The sequence below is a fragment of the Neopsephotus bourkii genome, unplaced genomic scaffold (genome assembly GCF_033783945.1).
Source record: "Neopsephotus bourkii isolate Nb327-2 ecotype Australia unplaced genomic scaffold, CSIRO-AGI_Nbou_v1 NB_275, whole genome shotgun sequence".
NCBI classification, from domain to species: domain Eukaryota; kingdom Metazoa; phylum Chordata; class Aves; order Psittaciformes; family Psittacidae; genus Neopsephotus; species Neopsephotus bourkii.
In genome coordinates, this window is record NW_026900784.1 from 1,125,925 (window position 1) to 1,149,512 (window position 23,588).

General features: G+C 39.6%; 1 protein-coding gene across 2 annotated transcripts; it reads left to right on the forward strand.

The window, feature by feature from the left end:
• PIP4P2 (phosphatidylinositol-4,5-bisphosphate 4-phosphatase 2) lies at positions 1-23,587 on the forward strand. Of its 2 annotated transcripts, none has more exons than XM_061346787.1 (7): positions 1-178; positions 6,539-6,687; positions 8,111-8,217; positions 9,993-10,116; positions 15,409-15,461; positions 20,765-20,855; positions 21,990-23,587. In XM_061346787.1, the coding sequence occupies exons 1-7, from the start codon at positions 73-75 to the stop codon at positions 22,131-22,133; spliced, it is 774 nt and encodes a 257-aa protein (XP_061202771.1). In that variant the 5' UTR covers positions 1-72; the 3' UTR covers positions 22,134-23,587. The 2 variants fall into 2 exon arrangements, with proteins under 2 accessions (XP_061202771.1, XP_061202772.1); XM_061346788.1 differs by having other exon boundaries at positions 6,542-6,687.
• Position 23,588: the final 1 nt, after the last annotated feature.

Below are 23,588 nucleotides of genomic sequence, written 5' to 3' on the forward strand. Positions count from 1 at the left end.
GCTGCCGGCCCGGTTGCGTCCCCGCCTCACGCCGAGAGCGCGGCAGCGGGAAGGGCCCTTCACGTCGCAGCTATGGCTGCCAAGGGGATGGACGAGCGTTCCCCCTTGCTCTCCGCGCCCGGCTCCGGCAATGTCACCCCGACCGCGCCGCCCTATTTGCCGGACAGCAGCCCCCGAGGTAAGGCGGCCGCTGCCCTCCCTGCTCGCCCGGCGCCACTGAGCCTCCACCCGCGGGGCTGTGCCGGGCAAGGGGCAGCGGGACGGGCAGGCCCGGGGGGCTCAGGGCGGGGGGGCCGGGGCACTGCGGCCGCGGGGGACGAGGCGGCTCCGCCCGGCTGCGGCGGCTCCTCCGTCCTTGTCGGCGGGTGAAGTTAGCGCCGCGGCGGGACTGGGCCGGGAGCCGCGGGCGGGGGAGAGTCCTCGCCCTGTCCCGGTGGCAAGAGACGAGCTGGCCAACAACAGGTAACGCCGGGTAGGCCGAGCTCTACGCTCCGGAGGGAACTCCTCAGAGGTGAAAAAAAACAGAATAATTGTTAGCAGTGGCAGAACAAGCCCGAACCAGTCTCTTTATTATAACTTGCTCGCATGTCGGAGCTTGCAAAGTAATTGTTGAGCTTCGGTTCCCCCATTAATTAGGAGCAGGATGAATCCTGAGCTATGAACAACTAAACTCGGTGGAGTGAGCTGCAGGGCGGCAGCAGCAGAGCTGTAACGCAGGAGCATCGAAGCAGACTAAAGTACGCAGATCCCTGTCTGATCTCTAGCGACCACGGAAGTGCGCTAATACAGAGGTGCCAGCTACCCAGCGCCTGGTCTGGCAGCCAGATAACGCAGGGGCTCTATGCAGGGCCATAGCTGAAGAACCATTAGGATGTCCTTGCAAACATATTTCAAGGCCGTGGCCACTACTGGCTTTATTTTTGAAGGAGGTCAGATACTGTGGTTACAAATCCGGAATCGTGGCTTAATAATATAGTATCACATTTCTTGCACAGACTTAAGAAATCATCCTGTTAATCAATACTGATTTTTTAGTAAGCAGGTGAAAAAAAATATTTAGAATCAGGAGGTTTACAAAATACATTAATAGATTCCCTCCCTGCCCCCCATTAAACATTCTGAAGCAGAAAATGAGGTGGGGAGAAAGCTGAAGGAATCAAGACTAAGTAAGATTAGTGTAGCTCTGCTAGCAGTAGCCTTTAAAATGTAAGATTACAGCCCTGATCTCACTGGTTCCAGTGTGTTGGCCCTTTGAGGATTTTTATGTAATTGTATAGGTTCATGACACATGTATGCAACTAGAATGCTTTCAGTGAGCATCTGTCTGTTTTGAATAGCACTTAAATTCATGGAAAGCTAGTCCTCTTTGCCTTGACATGAAAATGTGTCTCAGTTAGTGCTGTTGCTAATGTTGGCTGTTTACTTAGTTTGAATTGCGGAAATGACTATTGGCCTGAAAACCAGCAGAGGTTGGTTGAATTATTTTTGTTGTTGTTGGTTTTTTCCAGTCAAATTGTGTAGGACTGGCATCATCCCTTAAGTTTTGTAGTTAAATCCAGAAATCCACTTTAGTTTAATTTGTTATTCAGTGTTTTTCTTCATAGTAGTCCTTATCCTGTAACTGTTACTTCTGTACATATTTCAACCTGTTTTTAAAAAGGTCTTTACAAACTTAAAAAGTAATGAAGATGCATTAGATCAGGGACTCTCGTTTGAACCCAGGGTAAAACTCATGACCTGGAAACAAGCAGGACCCCAAATGCTCATTTTGTTTGGTAGCTGGGTCGTGCTGTGCCTTCAAGAGCACACCTGTAGCTCACCTGTGGCCCCAGTGGTGGGGTGTGGCAACTGAGATAAGTGGCTTGTTCCCAAAAGTGAGGAGGAGCCATAGAGCTTTCTTAAAAGCGAGACATCTCTCCACAAGTTGAGGACCTCTTGTTGGATCAGTCCACAAGCAAGCATACTGGGTAGCACTTCAAACGTGCTCTACAAAGCTTACAAGAAGATACTTACAGAATGAAATTTTGCAGAGCTGTGATGTCTGTTCGGTGGCTCTAGTTTCCTTGCTCTGTCAGTAATCCTTAGTGAAAGGATCGATGCAAACTAAAACCACCTTTTAAGCTAACAGGCAGTCTTCATCTCTCTCCTTAGCGCAAGTCCCATTTCCCATAGTGGGAAGAAGCATTATTGTGGGGAGATGGGGTTTGCTTCCAAACCCCATTCTGCAGTGTTTCCTTGCTTAACATCTGGCTGATGTGGAGCTGCAGAGGAAGGAAGAAGCAGCTGATCACCATCCAGACTACCACCTGAAATACATTAATAGATTTATCCCTGTAATTATCTACAGTGCCCAATATGTCACCATGAGCTTTAAATTAGAGAGGCCATGGTTTTTGTCTTCCTTTGTTGTGCTGCAGCTGAGACCCAGCTGACCCTGTTCAGAGTAATCTGGTAGGTGGTTGAGTCCTGGCAATGGCAGAGTTTGTTTATAGTGATGGGTGCAAACAAGAAAAATCTGTTCGATTTGGACACAGGGCACACTATTTAAGAAACATTTCACATACACTGTGGGTGGGACCATCAGCTCTGTTCCCTGTACTGCGCTAGTTATTCAGTGCTTTCCCCCACTTTAGTCTTTTTTTTTTTCAGGCTTTCTCAGTCCTTAATGACCTCTGTCTGACATAGATCATTAAATCTTGTTCTCTCACCATGCCCTCTCAGGTCAGATAAAGTAATTTTATTTCATATTTTTAAACAAATGAAATAGCAAAACAACCCCCAAAACAAACTGATTTCTGTTTGACCCAGGTAAGCCACAAGTGGTTCTTTGTGGTTTCCACCCTTCAGATAGCAAGGGAGGAAAGTGTCTAAGCACTACAAGGAATTTCTAAGGTTGAATATGTGGTATTTTCCACTGTTATCTCTGTCATAGGGGGGTGAAGAGGGAATTGTAGGCTAGTCAGATGTGCTGCATGCTAGGGCACTCTTCTAATCTTGCTGGTCTAATTATTGTTGGATTTTTAATTTTTTTTCTTAAAGAAAAACTGATAGTAAATCTGTCAGCTGGTATGTCAGCAGCAAAGTATTCAATATGTCATTAAATGTATCCCCAAACTTCCAGTGTGTACATGAGACTTGCCAACCATATAGTTACATCCAACATGCTGAACCTTTATGAACTGGTTTTAGCCTGAAATTAAAGCTGTCAAAACCAAACAAAAAATCATACCAAATTATGTGAATATTCTTTGAAATCTCCTTATTAAGTGGTAATGATCAAACTCTCGAGATGATGCCTTTATTTTTCCTTTTCACTTCTGCCCCCTTCCCCGCCCATATACTTTTCCTTAAATTTAATTTTGGTGGCTTTTGCTGGTTTGGTTGTTGGTTTTTTTTTTTGTTTGGTTGGTTGGTTGGGTTTTTTTGAGTTCTCCCAAGTGCACTTTTTCTTTAAGCATGAAGGTTGCAGTGCCAAGATACCTCAGGCTTTCTGCTCCATAGCAAATGTTACTTCCTGCAGTACCACTCTGAAAAGCAGCCATTATTCGCTTGCTATCTGAAATTTGCTGAGCTAGCAGGACAGGAACAACAAGGCTGATTACCTGGAAGCCAAGCAGCTCCAGGATGAGGCTTGAGAACTGGCTGGCAGTGTCTGCAGGTGCTCATGTCCCTCATTTAACCAGCTTTCAAAATCCTGAGAGTTGATATTTACTAGCAGGTTACAGAATATTATAAATGTCTAGAAAGGTATGGTCTCCAGTTCTTCAATTATTGCAGCATTGTGGAAAGCTGAAAGTCTGGGGCACGTGTGTGTCGTTTTACCTCTTAGTACACCTCAAAAGGTACTGTTTGCATTTCCTTTGTACAGCTGTGCTGTGCCCAGTTGCTAGAGTTGAGAAGTTGTGCTTTAAATGGAGAGGACAAAGCAACAAAGTTCTTTAACATTATTGTTGTTTTGCAGAAAAGCAACTTCAAAGCTGGGACTGAACTGTAGGGGTGTCTTGACAGAGAGTTTGATGTTTGGTCTACTGGACATGCGTTTTTATTTTATGGCTATTTTCTAGCCAGAAAGTGTGTCAGCTTCTTGCTGCAGGAAAGTTAGGCAGCTTGCTTATGGCCAAAACCGCCTTGCAGCAGCCTTGACTTTGCCATTCACAGCTAAAACACTGGTGTTTTCATCATCCAAATCTCAAACCTGGTTTCTGCAGTGGTCTAATATGATTGATATTGTTTCCAGCTGTCAAGTGTGGGTGGGTTGAGGTTTCGTCTTGCATGTGTGTTGTACTGAAATTATGGTATCACAGTACTGCAAAATATTTGTTACTCTTAATATAGCATTCAGTCAAAAATTATTTTCTAAGAATGTAATTCCTGAGAAACAGAAAAAATCAGGACAATACTTTTAAGTGACCAGATATATATTGATGTTGGTTTCTTCAACTGCTGTACCAAAGCTGAAGGTGTGAAGTTTGCTTGCTCAAGTAACAGAGCATCAGTTTGCGCAGTGACTTAAGAACTGCATTGCTGCATGTAAGTTAATTTTGTTTCTCATCTGAAAGAATTCAAGTATGTGATTCTTGGACTGTGAAGGTTCCCACCTTCCTTCTGCTGCCTCTGTGAGTTAAGATCAAGTACAGGTCTGGATTGTTTGTAGGCCCAGTAGCAAATAGCAGCACTGCACAGCAATGCTGCTTCAGAGGTTTGTGATTATTTTTTTCTTATATCCCTCCAGCTTATGACAGTCACTTTAAAACAGAGTGAAGGAGTGATGAGTGCTTTCTTATAGGCTTAAATTTCATACTTGGTGATACCTTTGATCCTGTCACCTTCGATAGCCTGTGATTTCTTCCCTTGCTACCCTACAGCAGATACTGCTCTGTTCAGTGTGTTTGTAAACTGAAAGTAGGCTGATCTGTCACTGCTTTTCTCAGGATTTTACTGGCTGCTTAGGTATAATTATGAAATAATTTATTGAAGTCCAAGGCTGCAGACTATTTCAAACTATTAGTATAAAAAAAAAGTTAACTATGAACTACTAAGTCCATTCCTTATTTGCTGACCTGAACAGCCCTGAACTTCTTGATGAAATAAAAGCCAGTGCTATTATATGCCAAACAATTGTGGTGATTAGCTTGTGAGAGGTTGCTGTGTTGAATTGTTTTCATTCCATATATTCTTGAACTGAGAGGGATCTTGAGCACTGCCTCTTGTTTGCGGTGGGCTCAGGACTGGCAAAGCTGAAATCTGCCCTTCCACGGGGGCCTGGAGATGCTGTGGTCTCTCTTCTTACCCTGTCCTAAGTGATCAAAAACCTCCTTGTGTGTCTGTGCTTTGGCTCTTGGACAACAAAGATACCTGAACCCTTCAAAGCAGAAGCTCTGAAATTTCAGTTAATTTATATTTTTTTTCCCCCATCAAGATGGCATAAACCTGGTGGTGTTGCACTCAAAAAAGAAGCACTTCATGCCATTTCAAATCCAAGACCTGTTTCCTTAACAGGACTTTTCTGTATTCCTCACCTAAAGCACTGTGTCCAGTTCTGGGCTCCCCAGTCCAAGAGGGACATGACATGAAGCTCCTGGAGGAAGTCCAGCTAAAAGGCTACGAGAATGACTAAGGGTTTGGAGTCTCTCTCCTGTGAGGAAAGGCTGAGATAGCTGCTCCTGTTCAGCCTTGAGAAGGCTCTGCAGGATCTGATCAATGTGTTTGAGTATCAGAAGGGAGGGTGTCAAGAGGACAGGAACAGACTCTTCCTGGTGATGCCAGGCAATTGGACAAGAGGCAAGGGACCTAAACTAAACCATAGGAAGTTCCACCTGAACATGAAGAAACACTTCTTCACTGAGCGTGACTGAGCATTGGAACAGATTGCCCAGAGAGGTGGTGGAGTTTCCTTCCATGGAAATATTCAAGAGCCACCTGGGCACAATCCTGAGCAATGTGCTTTTGGTGATCCTGCTTGAGCAGGGTTGTTGGACCAGGTGACCTCTGGTGGTCCCCTCCAGCCTCAACCATTCTGTGATTCTGTATTTTTACCTGTAGTATTTGTTACTATGTGATAACACTTGCCTATGTTTCAGTCTATCCAGATGTTTCTAAATGCTGGTTATGGCTCTTCTACCTACCTGTGCCTTGTTTTATCTTCTGTATTTTTTTTCCATCTGAAGCCAGTCTCTGGTTGCTACTAATCTGTGGTGGATTTGAGGTTTGTTCAGGGTTTTTCACCCCCTTTTAAAGACTGTAAAAAGCTGGTTTGAAAGCAAAGTTGCATAGATGAGCCTTTTGCCTGATCTGTTTTCTGGGGTGACTTAAGAGTGTGTTGCTAGTATGCTTTATGTACAACTACAGTTGATGTTGGGGTACACATAAGTTGTGAGGGAGAGGAAAGCAAACTCAGGTTTGTCTTATGTTTATACAAATCATTAACTTAAATTTTTATATGTTTTTCTTATTTTGACGCTGAGACTGTTAGATAGTATGTTTGCTGATGTTTTAGGATCCTCTGTTTTTCCAACTGGGATTTCCTGATCTCTTGCAGCAGAGCTTCCTCCTCCATATACTGCCATTGCAAGTCCAGGTGCCAGCGGTGTTCCTGTAATAAATTGCCGTGTGTGCCAGTCGCTAATCAATTTGGATGGCAAGCTACACCAACATGTTGTTAAGTGCACAGTTTGCAATGAAGCTACGGTAAAATGGATTTTTAGCGTTTTCTTTTTGTGAAGGAAAGTGGGGGGGAAATTGAAGTAAGTTGCTGGTAGAATTCATGTCCTCACCTACAAAGAATGAGTTCCTGCTGTCCCTTCAGAGGACTTGTCAGCACAGCTGACTGCGGTATAGTTAGTGTGCAGATTTCAGAACTGCTGGCCAGAGGACGGTCAAAAGCAGTTAGGGTAAATCTTCACGCTTCTGAGCTGGCTGTGCAGGGTGTTTCCTTCTGACGAGGACAAAAAGCAAACATGTTGTTTAAGCAATTGCTCTCATGTAAAGAAGGGTGAAGCTGGTTTTGGTGGGATGAAAAAACAACTGAATTATTTTAACAGTGGAAGAAACAAAGTAACTAAACCATACCTCTCTCTCTGACTGTATGCTTTCTTCCTGCAATACTATTCAGTTCGTTAGCTTGCTAATGAACCACAATGCAACAGTCTTGACGTGTATAAATTCTAGGTTCTTCCCTAGTGATCACAGACCTTTTTGCTCTTCTGTCTTCTTCCCCTTTTTGTATTTCAAGTCATCAGTATTTGTCCTTCTGCTTCTATTTATTTATTTATTCCTTCCTGCCAGTTTTAGTTTTGGGGTCTGATGTTGCAGCATTCCACAGCTGTGAGGGGCATTTGCATGAAAAACACGGGATTGGATTTATATTATGCAGAGCTTCAAAATATGTCCTGAAAATGGGAAGCCTTAAAACTTAGAACTTTCTTCTTTTGTTTCTTCCTTTTTTTCTCTTTTTATCTAAGAGAAAGTAGAGAACCTGGTGTAAATGCGCACTTTACTTGCCAATATATAATGTTCCAAACCAAAGATCTTGCAGCTTTTGGTTTGCTGTATGAAAGGGACCTGGAAACTTGACTCCCACGTTGAAGAAAGATAATTTCAATACAGTTTAATTTAAAATTAACAGTTCAGTGATGTCTGCATAGTCTCTTGGAGACTGAGAACCAGACTGATACTTTCACTGTTGAGTAAAGCCATTGTACCGGCAAGGAGGCTGGTTTGATGTTTTGACTGTTTGGTGGTTGTTTTTTGTTTTGTTTTTTGTTTTAATATACCACTACTTAAGCTCACATATTAAAAAATGACTAAACCGAAGTTTTAGCAGTGATTTGAATTAGTCATTGCTAAAAATACAAATGCTTTTTCCATTAGTTTGCAGAATCTCTCATTTTTTTTCTAGTGGGGAAACTTGCACTTCTTTCTCTGGAAAGAGAGAAAGCTTCTAATTTTGTCTTGACTCAGATTTCCTCTGTAAGAGGAACTGTATTTCTCTGTTAGCCAGAACTTGTAACTGAAGTTGTTCTGCTTTGTCATACTGTTAAGAGGAAAAAATGTGAAGTGCTATGACTTCTGATGTGTGTTCTTTTGTGGGTTTTTTTTTTTCTTTGTTTAGCCAATCAAAAACCCTCCTTCAGGGAAGAAGTATGTTAGATGTCAATGTAACTGTCTCCTTATCTGTAAGGATACGTCTCGGAAAATAGGCTGTCCAAGACCAAACTGGTAAGAATAAAAAACTGTAAGTGCTTTGAGAGAGTTGTCTGTAAAGCTGGTTTGTGTTGAATATTTAAAACTGAGAGGTTCAAACCTGTACCCCTGTACACTTGACACTTAACAGAGCATTATTGAGTTACTGCAGACACAAGCTGTGCTAGTGTCAGTTTTGAATTATTTTTTTTTTTTTAAGATTACCTTTAAAGAAGAAAAATTGTCTTTTTTTCCTTATTTAGTGATAGTCTCAGATGTGTGTCTCCCAATTTAGCTACTTCATAAGGAAAAAAATCTTATAAAGAACAGGGAAGAAAATACTCGTTTCTGGGACATGGCTTTCATAATTTCTTGCAAACTCAATTATTGTAAGCGCACAGGTTGCTCCCTCTGCCTAGCTTGGACTGGGGACTTCAGAATGAAATGGGAGAGAGCAATAAGTTGGCTTCAGCCTAGTTCTTCCTTCTTTATTATGCTGAGTTTTCAGTCTCCTCTCACCTCTTGACTTTAATGCACACATTCTTTATAAAAGAAACAAGCTTGATTGCCATAGTGAACATTCTTACCTTGGGCTTTGGGTGTTAAAGATACCACTGAGGTAGGAATTTTTTTATTGTAAGTGGTGCAGCTCTATCAGGAGAAATTGAGATGAAGGCTAGGTCTGCAGGTACATTTCTACTGCACCAAGAGCCCTGGTTGCCAATCTGTTGGCTATTCTGATTTTGAAACACAGTTTAATATTGGGGATGGATTTGATTATTTACTTGTAACTAATGCAGTGTTGAGGAAAACTTAAAAAATTACAAACATTTTCTAAGTGTGAAAAAATGTTCGTGGGATGCTTCAGTTGTAATATATTGTGGTTGGTAACTAAGCAGAATCAGAAACTCCTTAATGTTGTTAAACTAATCCCCAAAGCATGTATCTCAGCAGTTTTTCTGTGATGGTAAATGTATTTACCTTACTAGCAGATGAGCAAACTTGGGGTACTTTTAAAGAGAGTTGGAGATATGGCCTAAATGGAAGGCTCCTGATTGAAGGGAGGCCTCCCAGCATACAGTTTTGGTTGTATATGGAGAGAGATGCAGTGCAAGGTACATAATGTCTTAATTTTTCCCTTTACTTTTCTCATGCTAGGAAGCCTGATGCTTGTTCTGCTTTGAGTTGGTTAATTTGGGTACTGTCATTTTGGACAAACAAGTTATATAATTAAACTGGAAACCTGACCATAAAAGCAAATCCTTACAAACTGCTTTTTAAAGTAAATTGATTGCATTTAGTCAGCCTGGGGTGGTTTTCTTTTTTAATTCATTCAAGTTGAATGGAATTTTTACTGTACAATTATGGATGTGCTGCTTATATTGACCTGGTTATAATAGTGTGGGAAGGAGGAGTATCTGACTTGGGAAGGAGAATGAGGTTATAGAAGACTCCTTACCCTTTCTGCATGTTTCACGTGGGTATGTACATTCCAGGTCATGGGCTTGCCTCAGCCAGGGTATTAAGACTGTGTTTTCCTGAGGAGTGTTTTCTGCCATATGATGGCAAGGCTTTGATCCCTGCAGGGTTCTGGCTTGCATGGCTGATCTTGCAGTGAAAAAGAATGTTTTGAAAACTGAAAAGGAAAACACTTTGGAGAGAGACCAAAACTGGATGCATTGTCTGTTTCCAAAAGCAGATGATAGTTTAAAAGCGTAAAATATTTGGTAATGACTGAGCTAATTGCTTAAGCGCATCATCCTTCTCTTTTGCTACTTTAATTACATGTGCATCTAATGTTCTTAACGCAGTAGACGCATCATTACTCTTGGTCCAGTAATGCTGATCCCAGAAGAGCAGCCAGCTCAGCCTGCCTTGCCAGTTCAACCAGATGGAACTAGAGTGGTGTGTGGGCACTGTGGAAATACGTTCCTTGTAAGTAAAGCACCACGTTTGCCTTTAACCTCACCCGGCTATCCTGAAAGCTATTTGTTGTAAGCACATTTAAGAGCATATTGCCTCATGGTATGGCATTATTGAGGAACTAAAAGCTTCTTCTGTAGTTGGATGTTTGTTCTGTATGTGGTTATCTTTACATGCATGTAAAACTTTTAACAGCCTTTCTGTGCATGTGTGGGAAAAGTGCAAAGTCAGTCTTACTGGTTAGTGATGTGAGAGTGGACAGTGCTGGCAAAAAATGTTACAATTCCAGGTTTTCTTCTGCTTGCAATGATGGTTATGTTCTGCAGCGGCTAAGAGAACTGTTGTGCTGTTGCTGTGTGGGCCCTGAAAGCTGTTTGTTATCTCTTTGCCATTAGCTTATCTGTAGTTGTTACAGAACTGGAGATTTTGGTTTCTCTGTGAGGCTGACAGTTGATCCTGTTTTTGAAGTGGATGGGTGCAAAAATACTCATTTGCTGTTGAACTGTTTGTAGTCTTTTTCATGAATAAGTGGCTGCCATGCTTGAATATTGATTGCAATGCATGAGTTAGCTTTAGCTTCAGCACCTAGCAGTGCTTAAATGTTTGTCAGGTTTGAGAGTGAAATGGCTGAGTTAAGTGGTACAGCTGAAGGACCTGAACAGTCATCAGAGTGGTGTTTCATTCCTAAAATAAAGGATTGTTTCAGGCCAGAGAACACTCAAGTGCATTTTGTGAAAGGAGAAAAGCTTAGGGGATGGCACCCCATGTTGGCTTGTATCAGCAGCGAGAGAAGAAGGGTTCTCTTGTAATGTGCTCTATAATGGAATAGACTTGTGCCTTCAGGCTTATGGATCAGTGAGGTGCGCTGTAATGGCTTAACTACTGTAGTAGATGATGAATGCAGAGACCAAGAGATGGCTCTTACACTTTTTTTTTTTAAAGGGAAACTAGGGAATTGAATATAAACTTACAAGTAATGTGCTACCTGCAAAACTATTAGATGCTTGAGAAATAATCTGTCTGCATTTAACCCTTCTAAATGCAAGTCTGTATAGGGCCTTAACTAGTAAGAACATTGCATGCAGTATAGAATAATGCTACTAACAGAAAACTACTGATCTACAGAAGAAAAAGCTGTCTCAAGTACATACTTTAAAACAGGATTCTTTTATTAAAGGTTGCCTTTTCTTCTATTTTTTAATATATTAGTATGTAAGTAAATAAGTAGTAAAGTGCTGAGTACCTGTATGAACACTATACTTTGATACAGAGTCATAATCTAATTTTGTAATGCAGTTATGCTTTTTAGCACAGCTTTAAAACTGCACAGGTTAAAATAGTGCTGTAGAACAGTTATGGCATTAAGTTTTAATGTGGTCTCAGTGCACAAGACCTTCTACTATGTGATTTTAAGGTGGTTTGTTTTTTTTTTTTTTATTAGGGAGAGTCGGTGCTATGAAGTAAAATTCTCATTACTAAATTACTAGCTGAACTTTGAGGGCTTTCATAAGTATGGGAGTTTTATTTGTCCTTATCTTCTATTTGCTTTCTGTAAGTGCAGCCCAAATTAGTTCTGTAGCTTACACTATGAACTTCTTTAGGGGAACATAAGGGGGAAAAGCACCAAACCCAGAAAGGCTGATTTTGCTCCTAACTACTAGATTATGCCTTAAAAGGCTAGGTTTTCTTACTTGAAATTTGTGCATGTGACTTCAGATCTGCTGGTTGCTTCATCTGCCAGTAAGACCAATTTACCACTTCACAGAACTTTGAAAAATAACCATTAAATTCATTAGAAATTTGAAGCTTGAATTCTTTTATGGTAGTTATCAAGAGATAAACCCTTTTTTCTCACTTTACACAGCGTTCCCACCACTCTTCTGCTGTTTCTGTTACTAAGTTGTGAGATTCTGCAAATAAAACTTTTAGTTAAGAAAAATCAGGAAATTGTTTGCGTTTGAGTGAGCAGAGAAGCAGAAAACAGAAGTGCTTTAGCTAGCCTGGAAATTCAGCTTCTGCAGGGGTATTTCTGCCCTTTGCTATATTCACATTTTAAAGCAAATACGTAATGCTGAATGTTCTCAGCAACTCAATAAAAGGTACCTGTTTTACTTTACTTGGGAGTTAAAGAATAAATAAAATAGACAAGTAAAGCTAGAATTGCTGGAGTGTAAAAGTTAAGTTGTTAGTTGCTTGTTCAGTGTTCTTTTAAGAGTATCAACTTGTTCATCACCTTTCCAAGATTCTTTTGTTTATTTGTGTGTATGGGCTGGGCTTTCCCCGCCTCTGTGTGTGGGGGTTGTTTTTGACAAATTGTTAAAAGCATGCTTCATGCTATGGAGTGCCTCAAAACTACTTCTGTCTTAGCTGGGAAAATGGCTTAGTACTGAGGCAATACTGAACTATCACTAGTTATTCTCATTTTGTTCATCAGATTATTTTTTTCTTCAGTAATCTGATAGGATGAAGTCCCTTGTGTTTCTCTTTCTGGCAGTTTGAGTTCAGGCAAGTGGAAAAAGTGATAGAATAGAAAAGGAGGGCAGGAGGAGGGTTTAACTGTCCTGCTAAATTGCAATCTGATCAGGTTTAGGGTTTTTGAGAGCTTCTGGACTTGGTCTGTGACTGAGATACTGTTTCTGTCAGCAGTAAGGTATTCACTTCAACCCCTCTCCCACGGGTCTCTGGCTCTGAAGAATTGTGGCTGGCAGAGGCTGAGTTGACTTTGGAGATGTCCCTGTGTTGTCCTCCCCGCCACCATCTGTCTGCTACCATCTTGATTTTGGGTAGACCCTTGAGGACAGGACACCAGGAACAAGCTATGGAAGCCAGATGCTGTAGGCTAAGCACTGCACTTTGTCTGTTGTGCTTTGTCAGTTTTATTTTTCTAAATTTCATCAAATATGAAAATTATTTCTTCTGAAATAATTGAATAGAAGACCCTTTCTCCTCCCCGTCCCCTTATTTTTTCCTCTGTCTTGTACTGAAGGTACTGAGAAGTATTTTAGACTCAAATGGAAAAAAAATGACACATTTTTCTAGTAATTGCCTTGCTGAAACATTGAAGAGCTCTCTGAAATCTTCATCTGTGTTTTAGTACATGTAACCAGAGGTTTGGGCTATTGTTTCTGTATTGTTTCAGTTGGAAAAATAGTTTATTCTCAGCAGGGAGTTAAGTTTCATGAAACTGTAACCTCAGATTTTCTTAACAAGTTTAGATACTTTAAAACACGGTGGAATACATGTAAAAAATAGCAGGTTTAAGCATGATTTAAAGTACTTGTTAAACACACCAAAACTCCACAAATTACAACATACATGAAAATAACATTTTCCCACTGTGCTAGTGTGATCTGAATTCTTGTAGCTTGAATGTCTTGTCATCCTTTTGCTCTTTTTCTGCAAATATTTCCAATTTGTTCAGAAGGCTTCATAACAGTCCTTCTGTTACCTCCAGGTAACTCTCAATGAAAGCAGATTGATGCCTCTTTATTTTGGAGCCCAAATGCATTTGAGTTTGTATCTGTTAGTAATTATGGCTAGTAATAAGAAATCTTAGAATAAATAAAACCCTAGAAAGATTATTAATGAGTAACCTTGGAAATGGAGTTGCGTGCACTGGGAGAAAACTAGTGTACAGCAGCGAAGTTAAATTACAAATATGTAAAATGCAAGTCCTGGATTTACACTATATTCTATTTCTGGAATTGCAGTTTAAAAAGCATAAAGAACAGCTCTGAAGAGGTCTGTCTCCATCCCTGGTACTGACAGTTGCACCGTATCCCACTTTTGCTGTGTAGAGCTAAGGGAAATTGAGTAGCTTTTGACAGGGATGCAGAAAAACAGCTAGCTTGCTCATCTGGCAGGAGTACGGAAGTAGAATTAACGCTCCTAAAATGCATTGCTCAGGTGGGAAGTATTACAGAAGCTTTTGCTTCATTAAGGGATAAAATAGAACTATGCTAAGTCAGTTTGCTCAAGTCTTTGTAAACAAAGAACAACTATGTAACTGATTGTAATTGGATACTTCAGGGCCAGGGAAAAAAAAAAAAAACAACAACCTGATATCTTTCTAGTGAATGATTATGCCCATTAGAAGTAAATAAAACTGAGGGAAACTCTTCAAGAGGCAGGAAAGTGCACCCTAAATACTACAGATCAGAACCTCTCTTGCATCAAAACCTGCTTGTACTGGCAAGGTGTTACAAGCCATATCCTCTTTCTTTGCCCATCAAATCATAACTCTCTTCTCAGTGTTTAAATGGTGCTGTGCTGTAGGTAGGTCCTGTTTTCTGTACAAGGGTGGGCTCTGATCTTTGTTCATAGCACTTATAACAAGGCTATTCACTTCAGGAGATCAGTTCCTGATTTCTCACAGAGATAAGGATCTGAATGAATGCATTGGTGGTCTGTGCTGTGGCTTCTTCCCCAGCTGGTAATTCGCAGTGTGACTTTTGCATAAATTAAGTAGGGAGGGGAGAATTGTATTTCACCAGGAAACTGTGCAAACTGTCCACTTGAGAAAGGCAGCAGAAGAGAGCTGCAAGTACAATATAAATGCTTGCAGAGCAGAGAACAATAATCCTCCCCCCCCTCTTGTTCAAACATGTTTAAAATGCTTGTGTAATACCCTATTACCGCAATTAAATTTAACAGAAAACTGTTGTTTTTAAATGAGTATATGACTCTGTATCCTGGGGTTGAGGTAGTTCTAGGCATTACTTTCACTAAAGCTGTTTCCAGGGTTTGTGACTGTGCATGGGAGGTTATGACTGTATAATGTACATATATCACCTTTTTAAAATGTCAACAGTAGCCAATGGTGGTCTCTACTGGTATAAAACCTGCAAAGACATGTACTTTCTCAAATATTCTTTAATCTTTCTGTGCACTGTTTTAACAAATGGTGAAAGGTTTGGGGAAAGATGGGAAAAGGCATCTATCTGTAACTGTGCCAAAGAAAACACATTTATTTGGATTCAGGGTATATGCACAGTCCTGGAAATGAGAGAAAAAAAATGTATTAATATCATCATGTTGCTCATACTGTGCTTGTGCATGAAACCACATTACGTCAAGTGAATCTTGTAATACTAAGGCAAGTCATGGGAAATGTTCCGATGGAAATCCCAGTCAGTTCCAGTCCTGTGTTGCCACTGACAAAAGGGCACTGCATTTATGGAAGAAAGCAAGAAACAAATAAAGCCTGAGAAGCAGAATGTTTTCGTAGTGATGTTTAGTATGAAGTACAGCAAACACTTTCTCAGGCCAGTTTTTCAACGTTTTTATTTTTTGTTCTCTTTACAGTGGATGGAGCTGAGGTTTAACACACTAGCAAAATGCCCACACTGCAAAAAAATGTAAGTTCTCTCAAAGCAAGGTTACATAAATTAACTGCTAAATGAGTTGCCAGAGTTTCTTCCATAAAGTCTTTGGAGTAAAATGTCTGCCATGCTGATTATTTTGCCGTGCTTATCTGAGTTTCAGGACTAAGGAGCTTGTTATGTGCATGTGAATTCTCCACTCCTTATGCCCAAGTCAGTAACACTGACAAATCCAACCTGCGTTTATTAAAACGCTCTGATTGACTTGCTAGAGGCATACATAAGCTGCTGACAATAGACAGGAATGGGTTCTTAAAATTAACAACCTGCATCCTTGAAATTTTACCACTTCATACAGTTAATCAGATGTCGTGTTTAAATGCGGAACTTGAATTGCCTTATTGTAAAAGGAGGAAATGAAATAATTTTGTCTTAATTTGAAAGAGGTTTTACTGATTTCATAAAGTTGACAACTAACTTGTATTAAGTATCACAATGCATTAGCTTGTTTAATGTTTTATGAATTATTGTGGAATAACTTGTCTACTCACCTGCTATTTCTTCAGTGAGAAAAATTAGAATACAAGAGCTGTAAGAGTGTTTTATGGTTTGGTTTGGGTTTTGAGTGTTTGGGCTTCCTTATCTAAGGTCACTTAGTTTGAGTTGTTAAAAGCTACACTACTAGCATCTCTAAATTTGTATGGAATCTTAACCACAGGGTGCAGGTCCCTTGGGAAGCAGAAGGCTTAGGGTAAATGTACTGTAGGTATTGGCATAGCATGGTCATAACAGTGGTTGAAATCTGTTCCTGGAGTATTCGATAGAGATTCAGCCTGCAAGTATATTTAACTTGAGGAGTGTAACCCACTGGGTGTGGAGTAGTTGGTATGTTGTCATTTGCTTAGGTCAAAAAGCTCATGGTCTTGACGAGATGTTGCTTTGCAGGGATGTTCTTACTGGTGTAATTGCATTCAGTCCTTTCAGGCCTGGGGGGATGGGTTGGTGTTTTGTGGTTTGTTTTGTTACCTTTTAAACTAATTGCAGCTTTGTTTTATATTTTACCATGTCACACTTGATAGTTGACCTCAGTGTTTTTCTTGACTCTGTCTAGGTACAAAATCATTTGCTGTTTAGCCTTTTTAAAACTAAAAAAATAAATCAACAAAACCCAAACAAACAGAAACCCAACCTAAACAACAGCAAAAAAACCAACAACCTTCTCCAAGGAACAGTCTAAAAGTCATACTGTATGATCTTTTGATCTGTCTTCTGTTGATTTGTTACTTGTATTTTAAAATCCAGATGGAGTTTAAGGCTTCGTTAATATTTTTGTCTGGAAGGTGCAAAGCAGCTATCTGTATGTTATAAAACCAGAGCATCTCTGCAGTGCAATTTGTGAAAATTACAGCTTGCCTGGCACTGAATCACGGAATACAAAACCAACTTTAACAAATAGACATTTCTGTCCTTGGGTTGAGGATGCAAACTATGGAATACTGTGACTTAGCTTTGAATGAGTTGCTTGATACCTTCTTACGATTGAGATGTGATGGTCAAGAGTTCTGCATTTCCAGCAGCATAAACATTTCTGATGCATGGATTTAGGGCACAGTATAGGTGAAGCAGAGCTTTGAGTTGTGATGATGGGATAAATAACTGCAGTGACCTGCTGCTTTCAATCAGCCCTTTGACAGAGATTGTCATACCTGTAGCCAAGTAGTCAGAAGGGAATGTGGGGTTCTTTATTTCAGCTTATTAATGGAAAACTTCTTTCATTAGTAGCTGACTAGTCAGATACAAAACTATTCTTTCCTTCTGTTAACTCAGATGATGATTGCCACTGAAAAAAGGATAGACTAAGGGAAAAGGCACCAGAGGATAATACCTGGGAGTGGGAGAGAAACTGTTTCTTTTTCTTCTTTTCGTCATCTTTTGTGTATCAAAATACAAAATACCAAATGTCTATCAGCCTGTTTCCCAACAGAGTGAAAGGTTTAAGGAAAGCTTCTGGTATTTCTCTCATGTAATGATGGAGAAGCAGCAGGAACTGTTTTTTGTCTGCTGCTCTCTTTCCCGAAGTGTATATTAAATCATCTAGATATTTCAGGATCATGAATTCAGTTCCTAGCAAAAGAATTGAATATTACAAGGTCTTGTTTCAGAATGTCAAATCTCCCTGGGTTGTTTTTTTTTTTTTTATTATTTTCCTTTAGAACCTACTTATTTTTCTCTTTAAGGTTGGACAATGTGATGAACTCTAATGAATTTATAACACTTTAGTCCCACAAAGTCTGCAAGACCTTGAGGAAAGAAAGGGATGTCGAAACCCCATCACTACTGTGGAAGCTAGTTTCAGCAGTGCTCTTCACCTTCAAAATACTATCATTTTGATCTTCCTCTTAAAAACCCTTCTAAGGGCATGTCTAAAATCCTGGCAATAATTTCTATTACTTGAAGCACAGGTGACCCTGCATTCTTTCCTGCGCTACTCCTTTAATAGCCTCTGTCCCTTGTGGTGGTTTCCCCCTCTTTTAATTACTACCTGATGATAAATTGGCTTTGCTGTCTTTTATATCTGCTGCCACTGCCTGAAGCCCTGGCAGGTGCCTTTGCTTCCTTAGCAGCAACTTGGAAAGAACGAACCGCTGGCTTCTGGGTAGGTTTTTAGGGAGTTCACCCTCAGTAGTCCCACAATGCAAACAGCTGCTTCTGCAATTTGAACATGTTCTTTTGATCCCAGTTTTAGTATTCCTAAATGTGCCTGTTAAAGTTGTTGCATTTGGTAGGGTTTGGGGCAGAGTTTTAGCTTTCTGGATTTCAAGTTAGTTTGGGTGGTTTATGTGTTATTTGTGGTGTAGAGGGAAACCTCACTATTTAGAGTGTCCCAGTGGCTAGTATAGCTGTCAGGAGATGAAAAACAAATTATGGTTTATCTGGATTACTAAGTATTCCCAGGTCTGTTATGTGACTGTAGAAACATAGACTGTATATGTATTTCATCTGTGCCTTCTGTGAGAACAGAAAGGCAGTTAATTTAAGATACTGTTAAGGTTTCCATTTTTTTTTTTTTCTGTTTTTGAGGTGATAGTTTCTCCCCTGGCCTTTTTTCTCTGTATAGGAGGGAACAGAGAAACATGGGTGGAAAATACACATGCTATTAAAAATGCATGCACAGTTCAAAACAGGGTTATAAGTCAAACAGCTCTGAAAGTGAGGGTCTCCTTCCCAAAATGAACTTAGTGTGAAATACACAGTGCAGTGGGCATCATGTTTAATTGAGGTGTATTGAATCTGACATTTCTACCAGCTTATCTTAAGGTATCCAGCTCTGTAATAGAATTAGCTGTCTGAGTACACAGCCAGGAAATCTGCAAAGGAGGCAACCTGAAGTCAGTTTGGCAAGCTCAGTGCTCATCAGTTCAGCTTTTGGAGAAGTCTCTTCCCTGTCCCCTTTTATGAAACTTCTGTGTTTGGGTGTTTTTTTTCTTGTGTAACTTGGAATTGGACAACATATCCCTCCTCTAGACTGGCTGTAGAGATATTTAAGGTGGCTTTTGGTAGGTGGGGTAGAGGGAAGGTTCTTTGTGTGAGAGGGTGGTAAGATACCATTATTTCCCCAATTGGGAATTCTCCCACCTTAATCACACCCCCAGTCCCATCCTGAATGTGCATGCCAAGGCTTTCACTAAGAAGTAATTTTCCATGAGAAGTTAATGAGCAGAACAGTTTTGGAATATTTCCTTTTCTGAAAACATGTAGTAGATGGCTTGTGAGTGGTCGCTATGTTCAACCCTTGCCTTGCAAGCTCAGTATGTAAAGCTTGAGGACTGTGGGTTTGTGCTTCTTTTTTTTCTTGGAGTGTTTTAGAAATTCCTCGTAAAGGAATAATATTGGAGTAAAGCTGCTTAAACCGATCTATTTGAAGCCTTTCTAAGATGAATGCGTCAAAAATTCTAGTCACATGCTAAGCATATGAGGCCTTACTATTGCTAATTAACTAGAGCCAGAAATTTGGTCAGTCATATGACAGATGTACTACTTCAATAGCTCAGCAGTGTTTTCTTTGTTATACATTCATCTTGAATATGTTGAACTATCATGAGATGAAAATTATTTTCCCTTGCATGTTTGAACGCAGAGTATAAGCATCCCAGTATTTCCAAAAGCATGTTGACCTCTTGGAATGGAGTGAAGTACTTAACTAATGACAGCATGCTTCAGGATGCTTCCAAAACTACCTCCAGGATAAATGGTACATGTCTTACGAAAGCACCTCTGCCTCTCTAGGCCTTTCAGTGGACCTACACATTAACTGTATTTCAGTGGAATTAAATTATGTTCCTATTCTCATTGGAAGAGCTGTACGTGATTGCAGATGAGTTACTTAAGATGTATTTACTGAACAATGCTGAGCTTCTGGAGTAATTTTTCTAAACTGTAATAAAGAATGAAATGTCTTTCTTGCATTTTGTAATCTGTTTGACTGAAACACTGTAATTGTTAGCTTAATACAGCAGATAGAGACAAAGCTGTCTGTGTTGGAGTTCCATGTCTAGATGATGAGTGACAGAACTTCCAGAGGATTTATTTACCTTGGTTGCCAACAGCGATTTTTGCTACTCAGGTAGCTTCTGGTAGAATTCTAAAAGAAAATTGAAAAGTAAAAATAACTTGTCATGGTTCTGAAGTTACTAAAAAGTGTCTAGAGGATTTCAGTCTTTTGCAATGTTGAATGTGAAAAATTTTCTCTGTTTGTGACTAAATGTTTTAATTTAATTTAATTTAAAATTTTTTAATCTTCAAGAAATAGGGTTGAATTTTAGCCGGTCAACAGTATTGAGTGAAATACTCCATCAAATAAAGTGCAGGTTGTTACATGACATTTACGAGTGCTGTGAGTTACTTCTATGCAGTGACTGTATTAAAGCCATGTATTAAAAGTCTAAAGGGTGTCTTGCAACCTACATAGAAGCTGCAAAGCAAACTTGGGTTTTGCAATTCAGAAGGCTCCACCATACTTATCTGGGTGCAGTGTAGATATAAGAGGTAGGTGCACTCAAACTGTAGGTGTGGCACCTCTCTTTGTTGTAAGCAGCTATATTCTTAGATACTGGATAATCTTCACCAATAGGTCACCTTTAAAACAAGCACATGGACTCTGTCCTTTACTGCTTGGTAAAACTGTAAACTTTGCCTACAACTTTATGAACTTAAGATGGTGTATGTGTATTTTCATTCTGTTATCCTTCCCCCATTTAGACTGAACAGTTACTATTTATGTAAGGGGGTTCTGTCTATGTTTTGTTTTTGCTTTTAAAATGCTATTTATTTTCTAACAGTTCTTCTGTTGGAAGTGCACTGCCACGGAGGCGCTGCTGTGCATATATTACAATTGGAATGATATGCATCTTCATTGGAGTTGGATTAACTGTGAGTGGCATACTATGATATACTTGCAACTGTGTGCCAGGGGTGTGTGGGTACAAAGGAGCACCTTGGTTGGCAAGCTGTTTTCCCAGCATTTGAGTAAAGCCTCCTAACTTTGTGTGGGTTTTGTTACCTCTGTTAAAACCATGGACTTAATCATCTGAGTTGGCCAGCAAAATGAAGTGTTCCTAAAGAAAAAATACTCCGGCACTTTGAGAGTCTCATCTTTCTGATGTTTAACTTCACTTTTCGTCTCTCTTTTTTTTTTTTTTTAATGAAAAATGGTTTTACTTCACTGTAGAAATAGTGGAACATCTTGCTCTTGCTAGGACTCTCAAAATTTCCTGGTTTCCAGAAATACATATTGCCAGGAATATAGTTCCAGTGGAGGTAAATGGGATTCCAAAAGTTAAACATGTATATGCCTTTATAATTTGTACATGCTCTAAGGAGTAAAACCAGGTAATAAGCTATTTACAAATGGAAAGGCTTACTTTGTTGTTACTCTATTAGCCAGAAAGCTATCTGGCTTGTGTGGCTCTGAAGTACTTGATACTTGTTACTTGAGCCAGTTTTCTACCCAGAAGTCCCAGGAAAATACAGATGAGGAAATACCTGCAGTTCAGTTCGTATCGGTGACTCTCATTATACCTCTAACTTGTGTTATAACTCAAATAATTTTCTGTGTGACCTTCAATGACTTATGAAGGATTTTCCAGTTTCCCTAATAAAAACAGTGACAGCCAGAAATATAACCAGTGAGAGATCCTTTCTTAACAACGTTACTGAGTTGAAAAATGTGAACACATTTCTCCACAAGGTTTGCCCAAAGGCTTGTATGGCCTACATCCTTCACTTGTTTGGGTTTTTTTGGGACCCAGCTGGATTAAAACCCTGAGGAATGTGTTGTGTGACCTTAGACTTGGCCCTGCTCTTCTGATCTAGAAGCTGGTGCTAGAGACCTCCTGATGTCCCTTCCAAGTTCAATTATCCTATGATTGTGTAAAATTAAGCCAATAAAATATCTGTTTATGGTCACCATCATTAAAAAGGTGCTACAGTGCTTCTCATTGTAATTTGCTCTTTCCTGAAGAGCAGATAGTGCTGCTGTTTGACACTGTTGTTTTCTCTTTCTAGGTTGGTACACAAGATTTTGCCAGGCGGTATCACGCAACGTATGTTTCTTGGGCTATTGCTTATCTCTTAGGTTTAATCTGCCTCATCCGAGCCTGCTACTGGGGAGCCATTAAAGTCAGTTATCCAGAACATAGTTTTGCGTAGAGAAATTTAGGTTATAGCAGATGAACATCTAGTAATTCTGGATATTACATCATGGACACTTTTAAACCTTCCCTTTAAGGATTCCATTCTGTTCAAAGTAGTTTTAAGACTGGGGGTCTCTAAGAACAAATGTTCATTGCACTGCATAATATGCAAATAGTTTGTTTTGCTGCTAGATTCCCTAGCTCTGAATACTAAAGCTGTGTTTACATGTTCATAACTCTGTCTTTATAGGTGTTGAATTTTATTTCAACAGACAGTATTAAGTTTTACATTTCTTTTGTTATGTTAAAATCCGTCTGCCATTTTTCTAGATGATCAGTAAGAATTCAAAAGCAAGTGTTTATAAGTGTTTCTACAGTAGCTTCACATTTGTACTTAACATTTTAACTAAAATTATATCAAAGTGGCTTGCTTTAAAACCTAAGCAATAAGCATTTTGCTTGAACTGCTTACTGTATCTTTTGCCTAAGATCATAGTGACCTTATTCAGGAAATGAAAGTTGTGAGTGTACTTTAAAAGACTGACACTGTTGCTAGAGAGACATTTGTAAACACTGTATGCTTCAAGATTTTTCAGGTAGAAAGACGCTGTTTTGGTAGTCCAATGAAATTTCCATTTATCCAAGATTGGATTGCAGTTAGGATAAATCCCTTCTTAAGGATCCGTGGATGTAGGTGTTTGGGTTTGGTTTGGGTTTTTTTGGTTTTATTTTTGTTTGTTTGTTTGTTTTATTAACTGGCAAATCCTAAAAGCCAAGCTCAGATAATGGAACTTAACTCTGGTTGTATGTACAAGTTCCTTAACAGGGTCTAAGGGAAGCATTTTGTATGACTTTCATAATACTTCAATGTCACATAGGTGGCAATAAGATGGTGATGAGTTGCCTCTTACTTTCCTCTGATCGTGTCGGAATTTCCCTGTTTGGGAGACTGAAGCACTGGTCACTGCAAAGGGAGACACTGTAAATTCACATTAACTGCTGTAATAAGAAAATGAGCAAATTATAACGTGGACCATTCCATCGAAGTACATCTAGTCAATTTAGCACTGACTTGCGAATACGAAAACAGAATCTTTTCTAATGATGTATTCACAAGGATTGAGGGACCAGTTCTTGCACTGCCCATCTTGTAGTTTAAACAAGTTCTTGCTAAATTTGGAAGGAATGTCCTGAGTGATTTAGATGACTGTAGTGATTTAGATAATGGGGTCAGATGGGTAAATTAATGTGGATGTTTCAGGGATACATGTAATTTAAATTATCTATGTTCCTGCTAAGACAAAATGATATTCAGATAAGGATTTTGGAGCACAATAAATGTAAATGATCAAACTGTAAATGATCTGTCTTTGTATGATGCTAAATGTATAAAAGCAGTAGCTCAGGATTACAATGTACCTTTTACAAATAAACTAATAAAGAAATAAAGATTATTATTCAAACTTAAAAT